The sequence below is a fragment of the Aphelocoma coerulescens genome (genome assembly GCF_041296385.1).
Source record: "Aphelocoma coerulescens isolate FSJ_1873_10779 chromosome Z unlocalized genomic scaffold, UR_Acoe_1.0 ChrZ, whole genome shotgun sequence".
NCBI classification, from domain to species: Eukaryota; Metazoa; Chordata; class Aves; order Passeriformes; family Corvidae; genus Aphelocoma; species Aphelocoma coerulescens.
The window spans coordinates 712,150-726,153 of NW_027184085.1; the positions used below are offsets into that span (position 1 = coordinate 712,150).

General features: G+C 50.8%; 1 protein-coding gene across 9 annotated transcripts in view; it reads right to left on the bottom strand.

Moving 5' to 3' along the window:
• Nucleotides 1–4,980: 4,980 nt before the first annotated feature.
• The window catches only part of NEDD4L (NEDD4 like E3 ubiquitin protein ligase), a 103,711-nt gene continuing 94,687 nt past the window's right edge, over nucleotides 4,981–14,004 (bottom strand). For 8 of the 9 annotated variants that reach the window (XM_069001523.1, XM_069001522.1, XM_069001524.1 and 5 more), the window contains 13 exons: nucleotides 13,591–13,649; nucleotides 12,213–12,278; nucleotides 11,510–11,739; nucleotides 10,716–10,837; nucleotides 10,252–10,322; nucleotides 10,053–10,148; nucleotides 8,970–9,043; nucleotides 7,903–7,963; nucleotides 7,544–7,603; nucleotides 7,090–7,197; nucleotides 6,680–6,776; nucleotides 6,340–6,412; nucleotides 4,981–5,368 (listed from right to left, as the gene is read on the bottom strand). In XM_069001523.1, coding sequence (XP_068857624.1) covers nucleotides 5,266–5,368; nucleotides 6,340–6,412; nucleotides 6,680–6,776; nucleotides 7,090–7,197; nucleotides 7,544–7,603; nucleotides 7,903–7,963; nucleotides 8,970–9,043; nucleotides 10,053–10,148; nucleotides 10,252–10,322; nucleotides 10,716–10,837; nucleotides 11,510–11,739; nucleotides 12,213–12,278; nucleotides 13,591–13,649 — 1,220 coding nt within the window. In that variant the 3' untranslated portion in view covers nucleotides 4,981–5,265. Of the gene's footprint in view, nucleotides 5,369–6,339; nucleotides 6,413–6,679; nucleotides 6,777–7,089; nucleotides 7,198–7,543; nucleotides 7,604–7,902; nucleotides 7,964–8,969; nucleotides 9,044–10,052; nucleotides 10,149–10,251; nucleotides 10,323–10,715; nucleotides 10,838–11,509; nucleotides 11,740–12,212; nucleotides 12,279–13,590; nucleotides 13,650–14,004 lie in introns of those variants that run through there. The other variant, XM_069001526.1, reaches the window with a different exon arrangement.

The window sequence follows — 14,004 nt, forward strand, 5'->3', positions numbered from 1 at the left end:
GCTCCCCTTTGCACCCTGACCTTCTGCCCCATCTGCCCTTAATTCTCCCTCTCCACCTTTCCTGCCCCCTCTCCCTGCTCCCCTTCCCCCTTTTCCCCCCTGTTCCCCTTCCCCCTTTTCCCCCCTGTTCCCCACTTGCCTTCAATCCTCCCCCTCCTTCCTTCAACCTTCCTTCCTCCCTCGCAACACCTCCACCTGCCCCCTCTCCCCTGCACACTCCGACCTCCCCCCCCCCGCCTCTGCCCCGCTATTCCCGTCCTCCATTCCCACTCTCCTTCTTTCCCCCGCAGCCGCGGGGCTCGGGGCGCCGGAGAATAAAGCCCAGAGGGCCGGAGCCCGGCGCCCCTGCCCTCGCTGGAGCCCCACACGGGGCCGGACCCGCTCGGCGGGTCCCCTGTGCAAACAAGAACACCGCCGGGGCTCCGGCTTTCCACACACACACTGGGGATCCCCTCCTCAGGAGGGGGTCCCGGGGCGGGGGGTGGGTTTCAGGGAGGGGGGTGTGTTGGGGTAGGGTGGGCCCCCTCCACCGGAGGAGGGGGTCCCGGGGGGGGGGGTGGGTGGGTTTCAGGGAGGGTGGTGGGTTGGGGTGGGCCCCCTCCGGAGGAGGGGGTCCCGGGGAGGGGTGGGTGGGGTGGGCCCCCTCCGGAGGAGGGGGTCCCGGGAGGGGGTCAGGGTGGGCCCCCTCCGGAGGAGGGGGTCCGGGGAAGGGGGGTGGGGCGGAGGGGGGACTTTCCCCCCCTCCAGTCCCCGCCCCCTCTCCCGGACCCCCTCCTCCGGACGGGGCTCCCCCAGGCCCCCTCCCCGGGACCCCCTCCTCCGGACCGGGGCCCCGGGGGGGTGGGGGGGGCGGGTGGGGTGGGGGGGAAGCAGGGGGGGTCACGTCACTCTGCAGCATGAACAGACATAGAGACAAAGCAACAGCCCCCCCCGTCCAGACCCCCCCCCCACCCGCCCCCCCCACCCCCCCGGGGCCCCGGTCCGGAGGAGGGGGGTCCCGGGGAGGGGGCCGGGGTGAGCCCCGTCCGGAGGAGGGGGTCCGGGAGAGGGGGCGGGGACTGGAGGGGGGGAAAGTCCCCCCTCCGCCCCACCCCCCTCCCCCGGACCCCCTCCTCCGGAGGGGGCCCACCCTGACCCCCTCCCGGGACCCCCTCCTCCGGAGGGGGCCCACCCCACCCACCCCTCCCCGGGACCCCCTCCTCCGGAGGGGGCCCACCCCAACCCACCACCCTCCCTGAAACCCACCCCCCCCCGGGACCCCCTCCTCCGGAGGGGGCCCACCCCAACCCACCACCCTCCCTGAAACCCACCCCACCACCCTCCCTGAAACCCACCCCCACCCCCCGGGACCCCCTCCCGAGGAGGGGATCCCCAGTGTGTGTGTGGAAAGCCGGAGCCCCGGCGGTGTTCTTGTTTGCACAGGGGACCCGCCGAGCGGGTCCGGCCCCGTGTGGGGCTCCAGCGAGGGCAGGGGCGCCGGGCTCCGGCCCTCTGGGCTTTATTCTCCGGCGCCCCGAGCCCCGCGGCTGCGGGGGAAAGAAGGAGAGTGGGGATGGAGGACGGGAATAGCGGGGCAGAGGCGGGGGGGGGGAGGTCGGAGTGTGCAGGGGAGAGGGGGCAGGTGGAGGTGTTGCGGGGGAGGAAGGAAGGTTGAAGGAAGGAGGGGGAGGATTGAAGGCAAGTGGGGGGAACAGGGGGGAAAAGGGGGAAGGGGAACAGGGGGGAAAAGGGGGAAGGGGAGCAGGGAGAGGGGGCAGGAAAGGTGGAGAGGGAGAATTAAGGGCAGATGGGGCAGAAGGTCAGGGTGCAAAGGGGAGCAGGGAGAGGTTGGGTGGGGGGGGAAGGAAGGGTGGAAGGAAGAGGGGGAGGATTGAAGGCAGGTGCGGGGAAATAGGCGGGGGGAGAAGGGGAGCAGGGAGAGGGGGCAAGGGGGCACCAGGCTGGGGGGGGAAGGAGGGCAAGGGAGGGGAGGTTTCAGGAGGAGGGTGTGGAAGAGGAGGAAGGAAGGGGAGAAAGGAGAGGTATAGCGGAAGAGAAGTACAGAAGAAAAGACGTACAGAAGAGGAGAAGTATAGAAGAAAAGGGATATCGAGGAAGAAAGATCTCGAGCCCGGCCCGGCCGCAGCCGCCCGCACCGAGAGCCCTGGGCCAAATGGCGCCGGGGCCAATTCCCGGGGCTTAAATCCCCTCGGCCCCGCCCCGCGCAGCCGCTCTGGGGCCCCGCGCACCTGTGCAGGTCCCGCCCGTCACACCTGTGCCGGCCCCGCCCCGCCCCGCCCCGCCCCGCCCCGAAATCCCGGCGGATCCGCGCTCGCTCCGCTTTGTGCGGTGGATGCTTATCTCGGGATGCTGCGGGACCGTCGCAGCCGGAGTAGGAGGGGTAGCGCCGGGCTCGGCCCATCCCCGTCCCCATCCCTCCTCGGTTCTGCGGGCCCGGGGCGGGGGTCGGGGTGGGGCCGGGACTCTGGGGCGGGGTCCCGGAGGGTCCCGGGGGCGGGTCCTGAGCGGTACCGGGGCGGGTCCCGGAGAGTCCCAGGAGGCAGGTCCCGGCCGATACCGGGGGCGGGGCCGGCCGATACCGGGGACGGCCCGGAGGGGCCGGGGGCGGGGCCGGGCGGAGCCGGGGGCGCGGCTTCAGGGGCGGGGCCCGGGGCCGGCTTCAGGTGCGCGGGGCGCGCCCGGCTCAGGTGCGCGGGGCCCCAGGGCGGCTGCGCGGGGCGGGGCCGAGGTGATTTAATCCCCGGTAAGCGCCTCGCCGGCCATTTGCTCACTCCGGGCACGGTGAGGGCAGGAGCTCGCTGTGCGAGCTCCGCAGGTGAGACGCGGGGGCTTCGGCCTCCCCTCCTGTCCCGTCCCCCCCCTTCCTCCTCCGCCCCGTATTCCCCTTCGTTCTCCCCCTTTCCCCTCTCCTCTCCTGTCCCAAACCCGACCGCCCCACACTCCTTCCTCTCCTGTCCCTACCCCGCTACCCGGTTCTATTCCCCCTCTCCTCCTCCTCTGTCCACCCTCCCTCTACCCCCCACCTGGCCTTTCCCTTCCCCTCCCGCTTCCCTTCGCACTCCGACCCCCCCTCCCTACCCCGTCTCAACCCCCCCTCCCCCCCATCTCTCCTCTCTCCCCGTCCTCCCCTCCCCTCCTTTCCCCCGCAGTCGCGGGGCTCGGGGCGCCGGAGAATAAAGCCCAGAGGGCCGGAGCCCGGCGCCCCTGCCCTCGCTGGAGCCCCACACGGGGCCGGACCCGCTCGGCGGGTCCCCCCATGCAGTTCACAAGCACCGCCCGACACCGCCGGGGCTCCAGCTTTCCCCACATCACACTGGTGGGTCCCGGGGGAGGTCGGGGCTGGTCTGGGGGGGTTCTCAGCCAGAACAGGCCCAGCAGTCCCTATGTTCTGATGCATGGCATCAGACTTCAGCAAAAATCCTCCCGGAGAAGACAAAACAAATTTTGGAGTATGACACTTCTCTCAAGGCATTCGATGTTAGAATCAGCTGTGCTTAGTGTACAGGTCAGTGGGAATACCTGGATTTATGTATTCTCTCCCCAGAGCCAAGCAGTCAGTCCAGCGTTCCCTGTCTACTCTGATGCCAGCCACTGTCTTGCATTCCAGCTTTCTCTTCAGAGGGAAAAGGTCAGGCAGGAATGTCAGGAAACATATCTAATAGAAAAGGAATCTTGAACTGCATTCAAGTACTACCCTAATCTTCCTCAGACACCTGGGACCATAACTGCTGAATGTTACTGGCAGTAAGGCTTCTTCCCAGCTGGGTGTTCCTGTACCCGAGACTCTGCGGTGTGGCTGGACACGAGCTGGACACAAAGGTAAGGGCAGGGCTCAAAAACTGTTGGCAGTGAGGTGCAAGTTTGTTTTGGCAAGTGCTGTCACCTTGGGTGGATGCTGGGGAACAGGCCAGGGCAGAGCTGCGGGTCAGTGGAACCAGCCCTGCTCCAGCAGTGCTGTCACCATGTCACTGCACTGGGGCAAGCACAAATCTGTCACCTTTAATCCGCCACAAAACAGACGCAACTCAGACATTGTAGTTTAGGCATGCAACATGTCATAGGTAACAAAATGGATTAGATAGCAGTGTATTTTAAATAAATCTTTGTGAGCAAGTAAAAAAGAAATCACAGAAATAAATTGCTGAGGAACATGTCTGCAGGCTCAGGTCTAGAGCTGGTTGGGTTTTCTTTTACACAGCAGAAGCCAAATTCACCAGGGGACAGATCTTGCACCAGAAGGACATGTGCAGTGGGAAGGAGTAAAATCCCATTAATGTTTATGCTCAAACCAGGTCTACCTTCCTGGTGGTACAGAAAGTGCCTTTAGAGTCGGTGCAGTTAGAAATGAACAACCCCAGTGCTAATTAGGTTCATTAGCAAGTGCACACAAACAGGAGCCAGAACAGAGCTGTGTTCCAGAGTGCCAGATTTCATTCAGAACGCCTCCATTGCAAACAGGAATGAGGAAAGGATGGAAAACAAATCACTGTACAGAGAGAACGACAGGGTTCAGCACGTTCTCCTAAAAGGTTTAATGCCAACCCCAGCCCAGATGCTTTGTAGCACATGTACAGTTTGGCAGTAATGAGGCAGTTTTGGTAGAACAGAGATCTGGACATGCTGTGTCAGGGCTCTCCTGTGCCTTGACATTCTTCTAGTACTTATACAAAAATGCAACATCCAGCCCATATTTCTGGATACAGAACAATAGTGATGTGCTTAATGAAGAGAGTTGCTTTCAAGAGACAGCTTGTGGAGAGAAAGCTTCCAACAGAGCTTTTTCCTACTCTCCTAATGGCTTAGGAAAACAAGGCTCAACGTGCTTTGAAAAAAAAATCTGGTATGAAATTCAGAAAAATGCTCATTTTTCCAAGTATATGATATTTAATTGTAATGAAATAAAATCTGAAAATGTCTAAATCAATTAAGAAGTAAACATGAGTTGTAATACTATACCTGTAAAATGATTAATTCCATTCATTGTCATTAGAAATTGTGTAAAATATTTATTAAGGGTTTTGCCTACAGAGGCACAACATAAATAGAGTAAGTCCTGCTGAAATGTGATCAGTTCTCAGCTGCTGTGGGAACATCAGCAAGGCCACCCCAGGTGACAGTCCTGGCCTCGGGGCTCGGCCCCTGCGCTGCCAGGGTCTGCTCCAGAGCCCAGCGCCGGGCAACTGCTCTGCCACAGTCCCTTGGAGTCCCTCAGGCAGGTGCCAAAGCCAGCAGAATGTGCTTGGAGAGGGAACGGGTGCCGCAAAGTTAATCCACCCCTTCAAACCCCTGGGCATTCTCCACAGCCATGAGGAGCTTCTCCCGCAGATCCTCGAAAGATTCATACAGAGGTAAGTCTAGGCGGTTAAAGCTAGAAGGGACAAGGAAAGAGTCACTTAATAATCCATGGAAAAACAGAGTTTTAAAGGACTAGAAAGGGTTAAATAATTGGGGTCTTGATTAAGAATGCAGCTTGTGGTCCACAGTGTTCCCCGCAGACCTCACACCTGCTCAAGGTGAGCTCTCCAGTAACTGTGTTGCCTTCCTTTGCAAAGATGGAAGCAGGAATTTGGTAAAAATCACTTAGGACAGGAAAAAGGCCAACAGAAAGCCCCTCACTGTGTTAGATGATGGAAAACAATCTTTGTCAAAAGACTGATTTCTTGAGGCTCAGCAAAGATATTCTGGATTTAGAGGACAGACGCTTTGCTCTCTGTGGGGAAAGAAGATTAAATATCCAAGAGAAAGTCTTCCAAAGGTAAAAGCTAGCAGAGAATTGGAACCCAAAGAGGATGGGTTGATTTTGGAGTGTGTTCAGGGTAGTGTTGTTGTGTTTGTGTTTGGTGGGGGGTTTTGTGCTTTTGTTTTCAGGTTTGTTTTTTTTATTAAAGCTCATTACTCTATAGAATGATTAGTTTCACAGAGAAAGATCACCAGTCTGTACTGATAGTCAACAAAATAGTTTTCCAATTCAGCACAGTTTTTCTTTAAAAAGCCACATTCCTGAAATGTAACAGACCAAGACAGATTTGTACTGAATGCTTTCAATGTTTGCAAAAAATCTATAAACCAGGGTTAAATTATCTTATAAGCTTACATTTGATTTGAATTCTCCAATGATTTATGGGCTTTCTATGGCTGTTTGATGATGTCTGACTTGCTGTAGTTCATTACATCCACTTACTAGGATGTGGGGAATAAAATAATATCCTTCAGTTTCTCAGTTTTTGAAGGCACTGGGGTCCTACAGGATCAAATGCTGTTTGATGCAGAGCTGAGCATGGTCAGCAGCATGGCCCTTCTGGCAGGAGTAGCTCTGGAATTTATGCCTTGGTGACTTACCAGGTGTGAGCTCGGGGCAGCTTATCAGGACTTCCCCACTGCTCTATTGTAAACAGCTGAGGACCATTTGAACCTGTGTGAAAATGAAAACCGTATGAAACAGAAATTGCTGGACACTGCCTAAACATTATTTTTAACATGAAATGTTAGCATCAATTGTGGCTGGATTTTTCACCTGTTACAGGTACATTAAAGCAACAGGAATGTGGTTCTTTCTTTCCAAGCCCAGTGAGTTGGCTTCAGAGCCAAGGAAGTGAGCTCAGACATCAGCATTTAAAACTCAGTGCTACGTGGGGGTCAGAGGTTGGCTGGATTTCCCATTGTGCCACAAGCAGCTCACCATAAAGTTCAGCAAATCCGTTCATAGGCACACGTGACGTCCCGGTCACAAACTGCAGGAGCCGGATCCGTTTCTCAGCATCCATCAGCAGAACAGCCTGTTGGAAAATGGACACCATCAGCCTCATCCTCCTACCCTGGCCTGGATGGGCAGGGCTAAAGAGCAGCCCAAAGCCAACATGAATCACCTTTTGTATGAGCCAACCCTCAGGACACAATGGATTTCTCTGCTCCAGGTCCCATTTGTGGGCTGCTCTGGCAGGAGCTACACCTGCCCTTGCCTGAGTGAGGTGGGAGCAAGTCCTGCCCCCCAGCACAACCCCCCCATTCTTAGCAGTTTTCATGAAGGAAAATTATTGCAAAACAGGGCAGTAACTTTCACCCTCAGTCAGAGGTGGTGCCCAGTCTTACCTTCCAGAACCACTGGATAACAGGATGATTTGGGCAGTAACCATTTTTGTAGATGGTGTGTTGTCTCCAGTCATTGACATCGACGTCACCAAGGCCACACATCAGTAACTGCAGGGAAACAGAACAGCGGGATGTTAATGAGAGTGTGGTTCCCTGCACTCTCAGGGTAACAAGGTGTCACTGCTCCTCAGGACTCTGACCTTCCGTCATTTACGCACACACAGTGGAGAGTTGGAGCTTTCACAGGTACACCCCCAACCACCTCCCTGAGTAAGTGCAGTTCTTTGCATGTCATGAATAGATTTATTAATTAGGAAGAAACATCTAATTTCCAACTCTGAGCAAGGCAGCTGTGCCTGCACATTCCCTCAGGGAGAGGGATGGATGACTGAAGAACCCAGAACATGGCACATCTGTCAGGGAATTGTCAGCTTGGGGCACCAAACTGACTCACCTCCAGTTCATTTTCATCAAAAATTTTAATCAGATCAATAGGAAGCAGTTCTGTGAATCCCTACAAAGAAGAATAGCAAGTTAAAACTCTCATCCCACATAAATCCTAATTAAAAACATCCATGACCAAATCACTTCAAGCTCAAATAATTAAACATGAAAGAGAATGACCTTATTCTCATAAGGGAAAGATGATACATTCTTACACAAGATAAAACTGTAAAATCATAAAACGTAAGTATTCCATTTGCATTCCCTGCCAAGCTCCCTGCTCCCTTCACACAGACACCAGTGGGTAAGAAACCTGTATTAGAAAAAAAATCCCTATTTTTGTGAAAGAAAGAAGCTAAAGAGCCTCACCTCCAGAAAGGCATTCATTTGCTTCTGCACTCTGTTTACAAACCGCCACTGGATGACCAGGCTGCAGAGAGAAACAAAACCCCATCAGAAACACAAACTCATTAGCAGGTCTCAGCCAAGTGTTCAGAGGTTTCAGCAACCCCAGTGCTTTCAGTTTGTCATTTGCAACTTCAGCAAGTTCAGGAAACTGAGCAGCTTTTGCCAGTGTTCCAATTTATTTGCTGGTGACTGATGGAATTGTGAAGAAATAAACCAAAAACCCCAGTGACTATGACCAAATCACAGTGGGAATATTTTCACTCCTGTAGGTACCTAGGTGAGCAGGCATTTTATTCTTCCCAGAACACTGAGTAATTAACAATTCCCAGAAAAGTCTACAAGCTCTGAGGAGAGCTGTCAGGACACAGCACCTCATATAGAAATAAAGAAATAAACTACAGCATCAAAGGGACACCTTGCTTTCAGTACCAGCCACCCACAGCACAAACACCTCACAGGTGCAGGCATAAAAAATCAGTTCCAGGCATGGAATTGGTTCAGGTCCATGCATTGGAAATGAATTCTCAATTTACACGAATGTAGCAATTTTAATGCCTTTCATCTTGGAAAAGGCTCTGATTAAAAACGCCAGCAGGTATAATTGAATTACACATTTTACATCCTGGTAGGCAGAAAAACTGAGAAAGCTGAAAATTAAGCCTAATTTCAGATTTGGCCAATTTTTGGTAGGAACACTGGCACTGGAATCCTGGCTCTGGTCTGTGACTGGCAGAGGAGGACGAGGGATGAAGGCCAGGCTGGAGAGCACCTTCTGGCTCATCTGAGCTTGAGCCAGATGTTGGAGAAGCACATTTCCATAGGGGGAATTTCAGGAAAACCAAGCATGTAATTTAATTTACTCTTTGTTCTTGTATCTGACTGGATATAACCAATGTTAACAGTAAGATTTTTTTTTCCAACAATCCCTGATGCTCTTGTGCAGCACACACTACAGGAATTGCAGCAGGGTCAATTGTAAGTACAACTGCTCTTCCTTACTCCCACCCATATTTCACAATGATACTTACTCAATGTATTCCCGCTTGTTTTCATTCGTTACCATGATTTCAGACCCATTGGGCTTCAGGTCCACTTGATATGTCTGTATTTCAGAAGACCAAAAAACCTGTTATTTGAGGACATCTTTCTCCCAGAACCCACTCTCCCTGAGCAGCGTTTTGCAAGCAGAATCAGGAAATCATTTGTAAATTGATTTACACTTTTGAATAAAGTGGCACTGACAGAAGGGAAAACTGGCAGAGAGGCTGGATATTTACTAATAATTTTATTATAATTATTATTTATAGATATGTTATATATTTATAAAAATATGTACATTATATATACAAAATTATAATAGTTATTATTTATAATAAAATAAGTTAAATCACATATTGAAATTGCCCAAAACCCAACCAGTGTATTACAAAACCTCTCCATCCTGTGGCTTCAATACTCTCCCTAGTTCTCCATGTAATCCATAACCTTATGTTGCTTCAGGAAAAAGGCAGTAAGCACTGGAAAGTGGATCAGAATGTTTTTGACAGGACATTGAGTGCATGGTTTGAAATGTTGGAGTCAGTTTTTATGAAAGGCCCTGTAATCCCCAGGTCCAGTTGTACCTGGAGCCAGGATCTAGTAAACAAATCTCAGAAGTAAACAAAGGGAAAAGACCATAAAAGCCTCTAAGCAAATTAATTTAATTTAATGTCTACAACATTTTCATTTGTAATGGAGAAAGATACCCATAGACTGTGACCCTTTTAAACCTGACTGCTTCCCCCTGTTGTACCAGCTGCCTCTGCGACAGGCACTGCAGAGAGCACCTCCCTGCAACCTCAGAAACCCAAACAGTCCCTGGGCTCTGACCATCTTCCAGCTGGACTGTGGGACACCTTTATTCCTCCTCATTTTAAGTATTTTACTCAGCTGCACATCCAGCTTGTCCCAGAGATGTCACAGCTCCCTGACAGGAATGTGACATCCCCAGTCCCAGCTGAAAACAGAGAGGTGAAGGCTGATCAGTGACATTCACCACCACAAGATTCTGCTCAGTACTGAGGTATTTGTTGGCAACCAGCAGTCCTAAGATGTAAATAACCTTTACATACCTGTCCAAAGTTTTCCTCATCTATGCAAAACATGAGATCCAGCTCTGTAGGGTCGTTTTCCAGGATCCACTTCAAAGAGTTGTAGTATTCGCTATCCTAGGGCAGATCACAATTAGGCAGTATGAAAAGGGGCAATTAGTGCAGAGTTCTAGAAACCCAAGGGCCTGCAAGCACTGGCATGGGTTAAATGGGGTCTTACCACTGACTCCATGTCTTTGAGAGTTATGGGCTTCCCCAGCATCATCTTGTAGAAAGGTCTGATGAAGAAGCCTGTGAGGGAGAGGAAAACGTTACCTTGCCTTGCTCTGCACCTGCACAACTGCTCGAGGGCACCACCCCTGGCATTTCCTGTTAACTCCTGACTGTAACAGCCCTGCAACTGCAACAGCATCACAGCAGCTCAGGTTTATTTAGCTACAGAAAGTCCCATTTTTCTCTTTCAACAATTATCCACTAACTACCACATTCCACTGACCACCCTAACAATGACAGAGAGAGCCAAAAGCTGGGGAACTGAGCTCAGGACACTATCCCATTTTAAGAATCACCATTCAATTCCCAACAGGTCCAGTCCCAGACTGTCCCCAGAACCTGGGGCTCTAAAGCAGGTGCATTTCCTTCCCCAAAGCCCAGTGGCAGCAGCAGGGCAGGAGCAGGACTCACCGTCCAGCAGCTTCCCGTGGTACACAGCCAGGCCAGCCACCCGGCCAATGAACGTGAAGTACGACAGATGGTCTTCGTTACAGAGACCTGAATTAGGATTAATCTGAAGTGTATAGTTGTCCCTTTTTTGGGGAAAGAAAAAAAATAGCTAAAGAACCAAGTCTTTAAATAAGCAGATACTCAGATATGTTAGTAAGTAACTTGAGCTTAGGGGCATTTTCCTTCAATAGTGTCATGGGGCTGTGTCCAAGTTCTTTCCAGTCTGTCCCACACCCCCCAGAGGGGCTAAGCCTGGTGCTCCCACCACAGAGCCACTGAGGGCTGACACAGCAGGAAACCAAACCCACTGTGAGCAAGAGACACCCTCTCTCCCTTGCACTAACGGATTGCTCCAAGATTTTAAAGGTGGGCAGCCCCCAGTTTAAAGTTCTGGGAGGCCACTGCTAGGGAACTCCTGCAGTATGAACAAGCAGCTGCATTCGAGCTTGCTCTACAGCAGCACTGGAACTCTGGGCAGCAGAGGAAAGAGGCTTTTCTGTGACACTGGTCCCTTCATCATTACTGGCCTCAAAAACTGCAGTTTTGCTGCCCTGGATATTGTCTGAGCAATGGAAATGTTTTCTAGGCTCTCAAGGACCATTCCAAAGGCTCTCTGAAGGGCAGAAGGAACAGGGCAGTGGTGCTGCCCGGGGCACCTTGGGAAGGAGGAACTACCTCTGCCCAGATCAACTTTGCCTCTCATGTGAAATGTAATGTATATCCCTTGAGAATAGAAATATTTAATGGACACTTACGTTGCTGAGTATTCAAAGAGACCATAGTAAGGGTTAAACATCTCCTTGGACAAGAGAAAAAACCACTCTCTGGCCACACCTCCATAGTCAAGTCCTTTTTCTGACTCAAATTCAATCCAGAGCCTAGCTTTTAGTACATCAGGTCTCTTCACGGACATGATTCTTCTGTAGGACTCCTCAAAAATGTTATTTCTGTGTAATTTCATCTCAAATCTGTTGGGTATGTCAGCCTGTGTCAAAGAAGATTAGATTATCCTTGTTAGTCTCAAGAAATAAGTCTTTGGGCAAATTGCTGACTGGTAACAGCTCAATGACAGATCAGACACCTGGTGTTCCCGTTCCCCATGTTTTTATTTCCCAGTGCTCTCTCAGTCCACAGGTTGAGAGCATGGGGGGAACTGGGCCACTTCCAGAACAGCGCTGCAGACTTCCACGGTAAATATTTGATGAAAACAACAAGAAAAGTAACAAACAAACAAACAAACAAAAAGGGATAAAGATTGAGTGTGCTCTGCTTTAAGGGCATTTGCATTCATCTAGAAAAATGTGAGTCTTAAAGACTTAGAAAAGCTTTTTGTTGAGAAATCCGTCAAATTCAAACTTTGCTTTGTGTTTTTGGTTCCTTCTTGAGCCCTTCAGGAGCAGCACAATGGAGTAACCTGACAGGTGTGTCCTGCAGCCCCCCCGTGCTGGTTCTACTCACAGGTTTCTTTAACTTCTTGCGGAAATAGTCGTATTTCTGCTTGAACTCCCTGGAGTATGGCACTGCCTGTTGGGAGCAGCAGGAGAACACATCATTCCAGCTACTCAGCAGTTTGACACCCCACAGTATTTAAAAGGAACGTACAGCCCTGCTACCCACACATTGTGCCATGGGCTCCCTTAAACCCACCCATGATGGACAGCAGCCAGGAGAGATTTAAAAATCCCACAAAATGACATCATTTTACTCTGATGATAATATAACTTTACTACAGCCATTAAATAATCTTTCTATGTGTTTCCTTTATTTAAACACAACATGAAATACTATTTAAGTAATTCTGTTTGTCATGGCACCAGAAATATTCTTATTGAAAGCATTCAGATGAATCCTTAGTGCTTCTGTGAAATGGATTAGCTCCTGCTTTCCCTTAAAAACCAACAAACAAACCACTGTCAGTCACTCAAGGGGACCATGACCATCTCATTTCCTTCAAACAAACTTTTCCAAATAGTCTCTCCCATTTATGCTCAGCATTTCTGGGGAGAGACCTATTAACACTTTGCACAGTGCTGTTTGTGAGGATCTCCAGTTTTAAATGCCTGACAAATGGGTAAACCCCTCCAAAAGCAACCATGGTCAAACAAGTGACTATTATTGATATTATTAATAAGCAATTGGAATTACACTGTGCAGCAGGCTCATCTGCTGTGTCCTGAAACTCTTAAAGGTCCCAAGGATTTACCCAGAATAAAAAGATACTCTTGGCACCAGGAAACATCTTGGGATTGGAAGTCTAATCACTCAGAGTACCATAAAATGGCATAAACTGGCATAACTCAGCATAAAACCAGCATTAGAATGTCAGAGTCACTCTTTGATGTTTTTAAAATTTGATACTGAAGTAAAACGGTGTGTGTATTTTTTTCTAAGGCTGATATTCTGAAATCTCTGTTTACCTGCAAGAAGTTTTATGTCTCTTAAACTGACAGATCCACTTTTTGTCTTTTTTTTTCACACTTTGAATCCACATAGGCCCACCTCTCTCCTCCCAAGTGTCAACAGCTTTTTATTGTCCAGAGATCCCAAAATGAATAGAACGATGTGTCAGCTCAGTAAAATCCTACTGTTAGTAATGACCCAGGTAATGGGTAAATAGGAGCACTTCTCCACAGGCATCCCCAAACCCTTAACAATCTGGGAGGCTCCCCAGAACGTGGTGCAACATTCCCAACGTCTTCTGACTTAGGATGTGGACCAGAAGAGCTTCTGCTTCCCAGGCTGCCCATCCCTGATCTGGGGAGCAGGCAGGGCCTGCTGTGGTTCCAGCTGTACCTGAGTCAGGGCATTTAATGGAAAATCCCACAGTAGTACTTACTGGGCCCGTGATGGCTGGGTTCTGCAGTCTGGGGTCTTCCCACTGGGTAATTTTATTATCTGCAAATAACAAAAGAAATGATCCCATGGCTCCTCTGGTACCACACCATGAATTTCTGTTGGTTTTTTCTCCCTAGCACTGCACAGCTCTGTCAGGGTTAGCAAAGGCTTGTGTCCCCTCACCCTCCCCAGCCCCAACACGCTGTTTAGTTGAAAACATTCACTCAAAAACACAGAACTATCCCAGAACCCAGGGAATTTGCACTGCTTTGATGGCAATGTCTGCAGGAGTGAGTGAACATGTTCATTTGAACATGGGCTGGGATTGGAGATACATGGCCTGGCAGGTAAAGGAACCCAAAACTTTGGCAATGACACCGTAAGTTACTGTTTGGAAATTTTGCACAGACAGCTA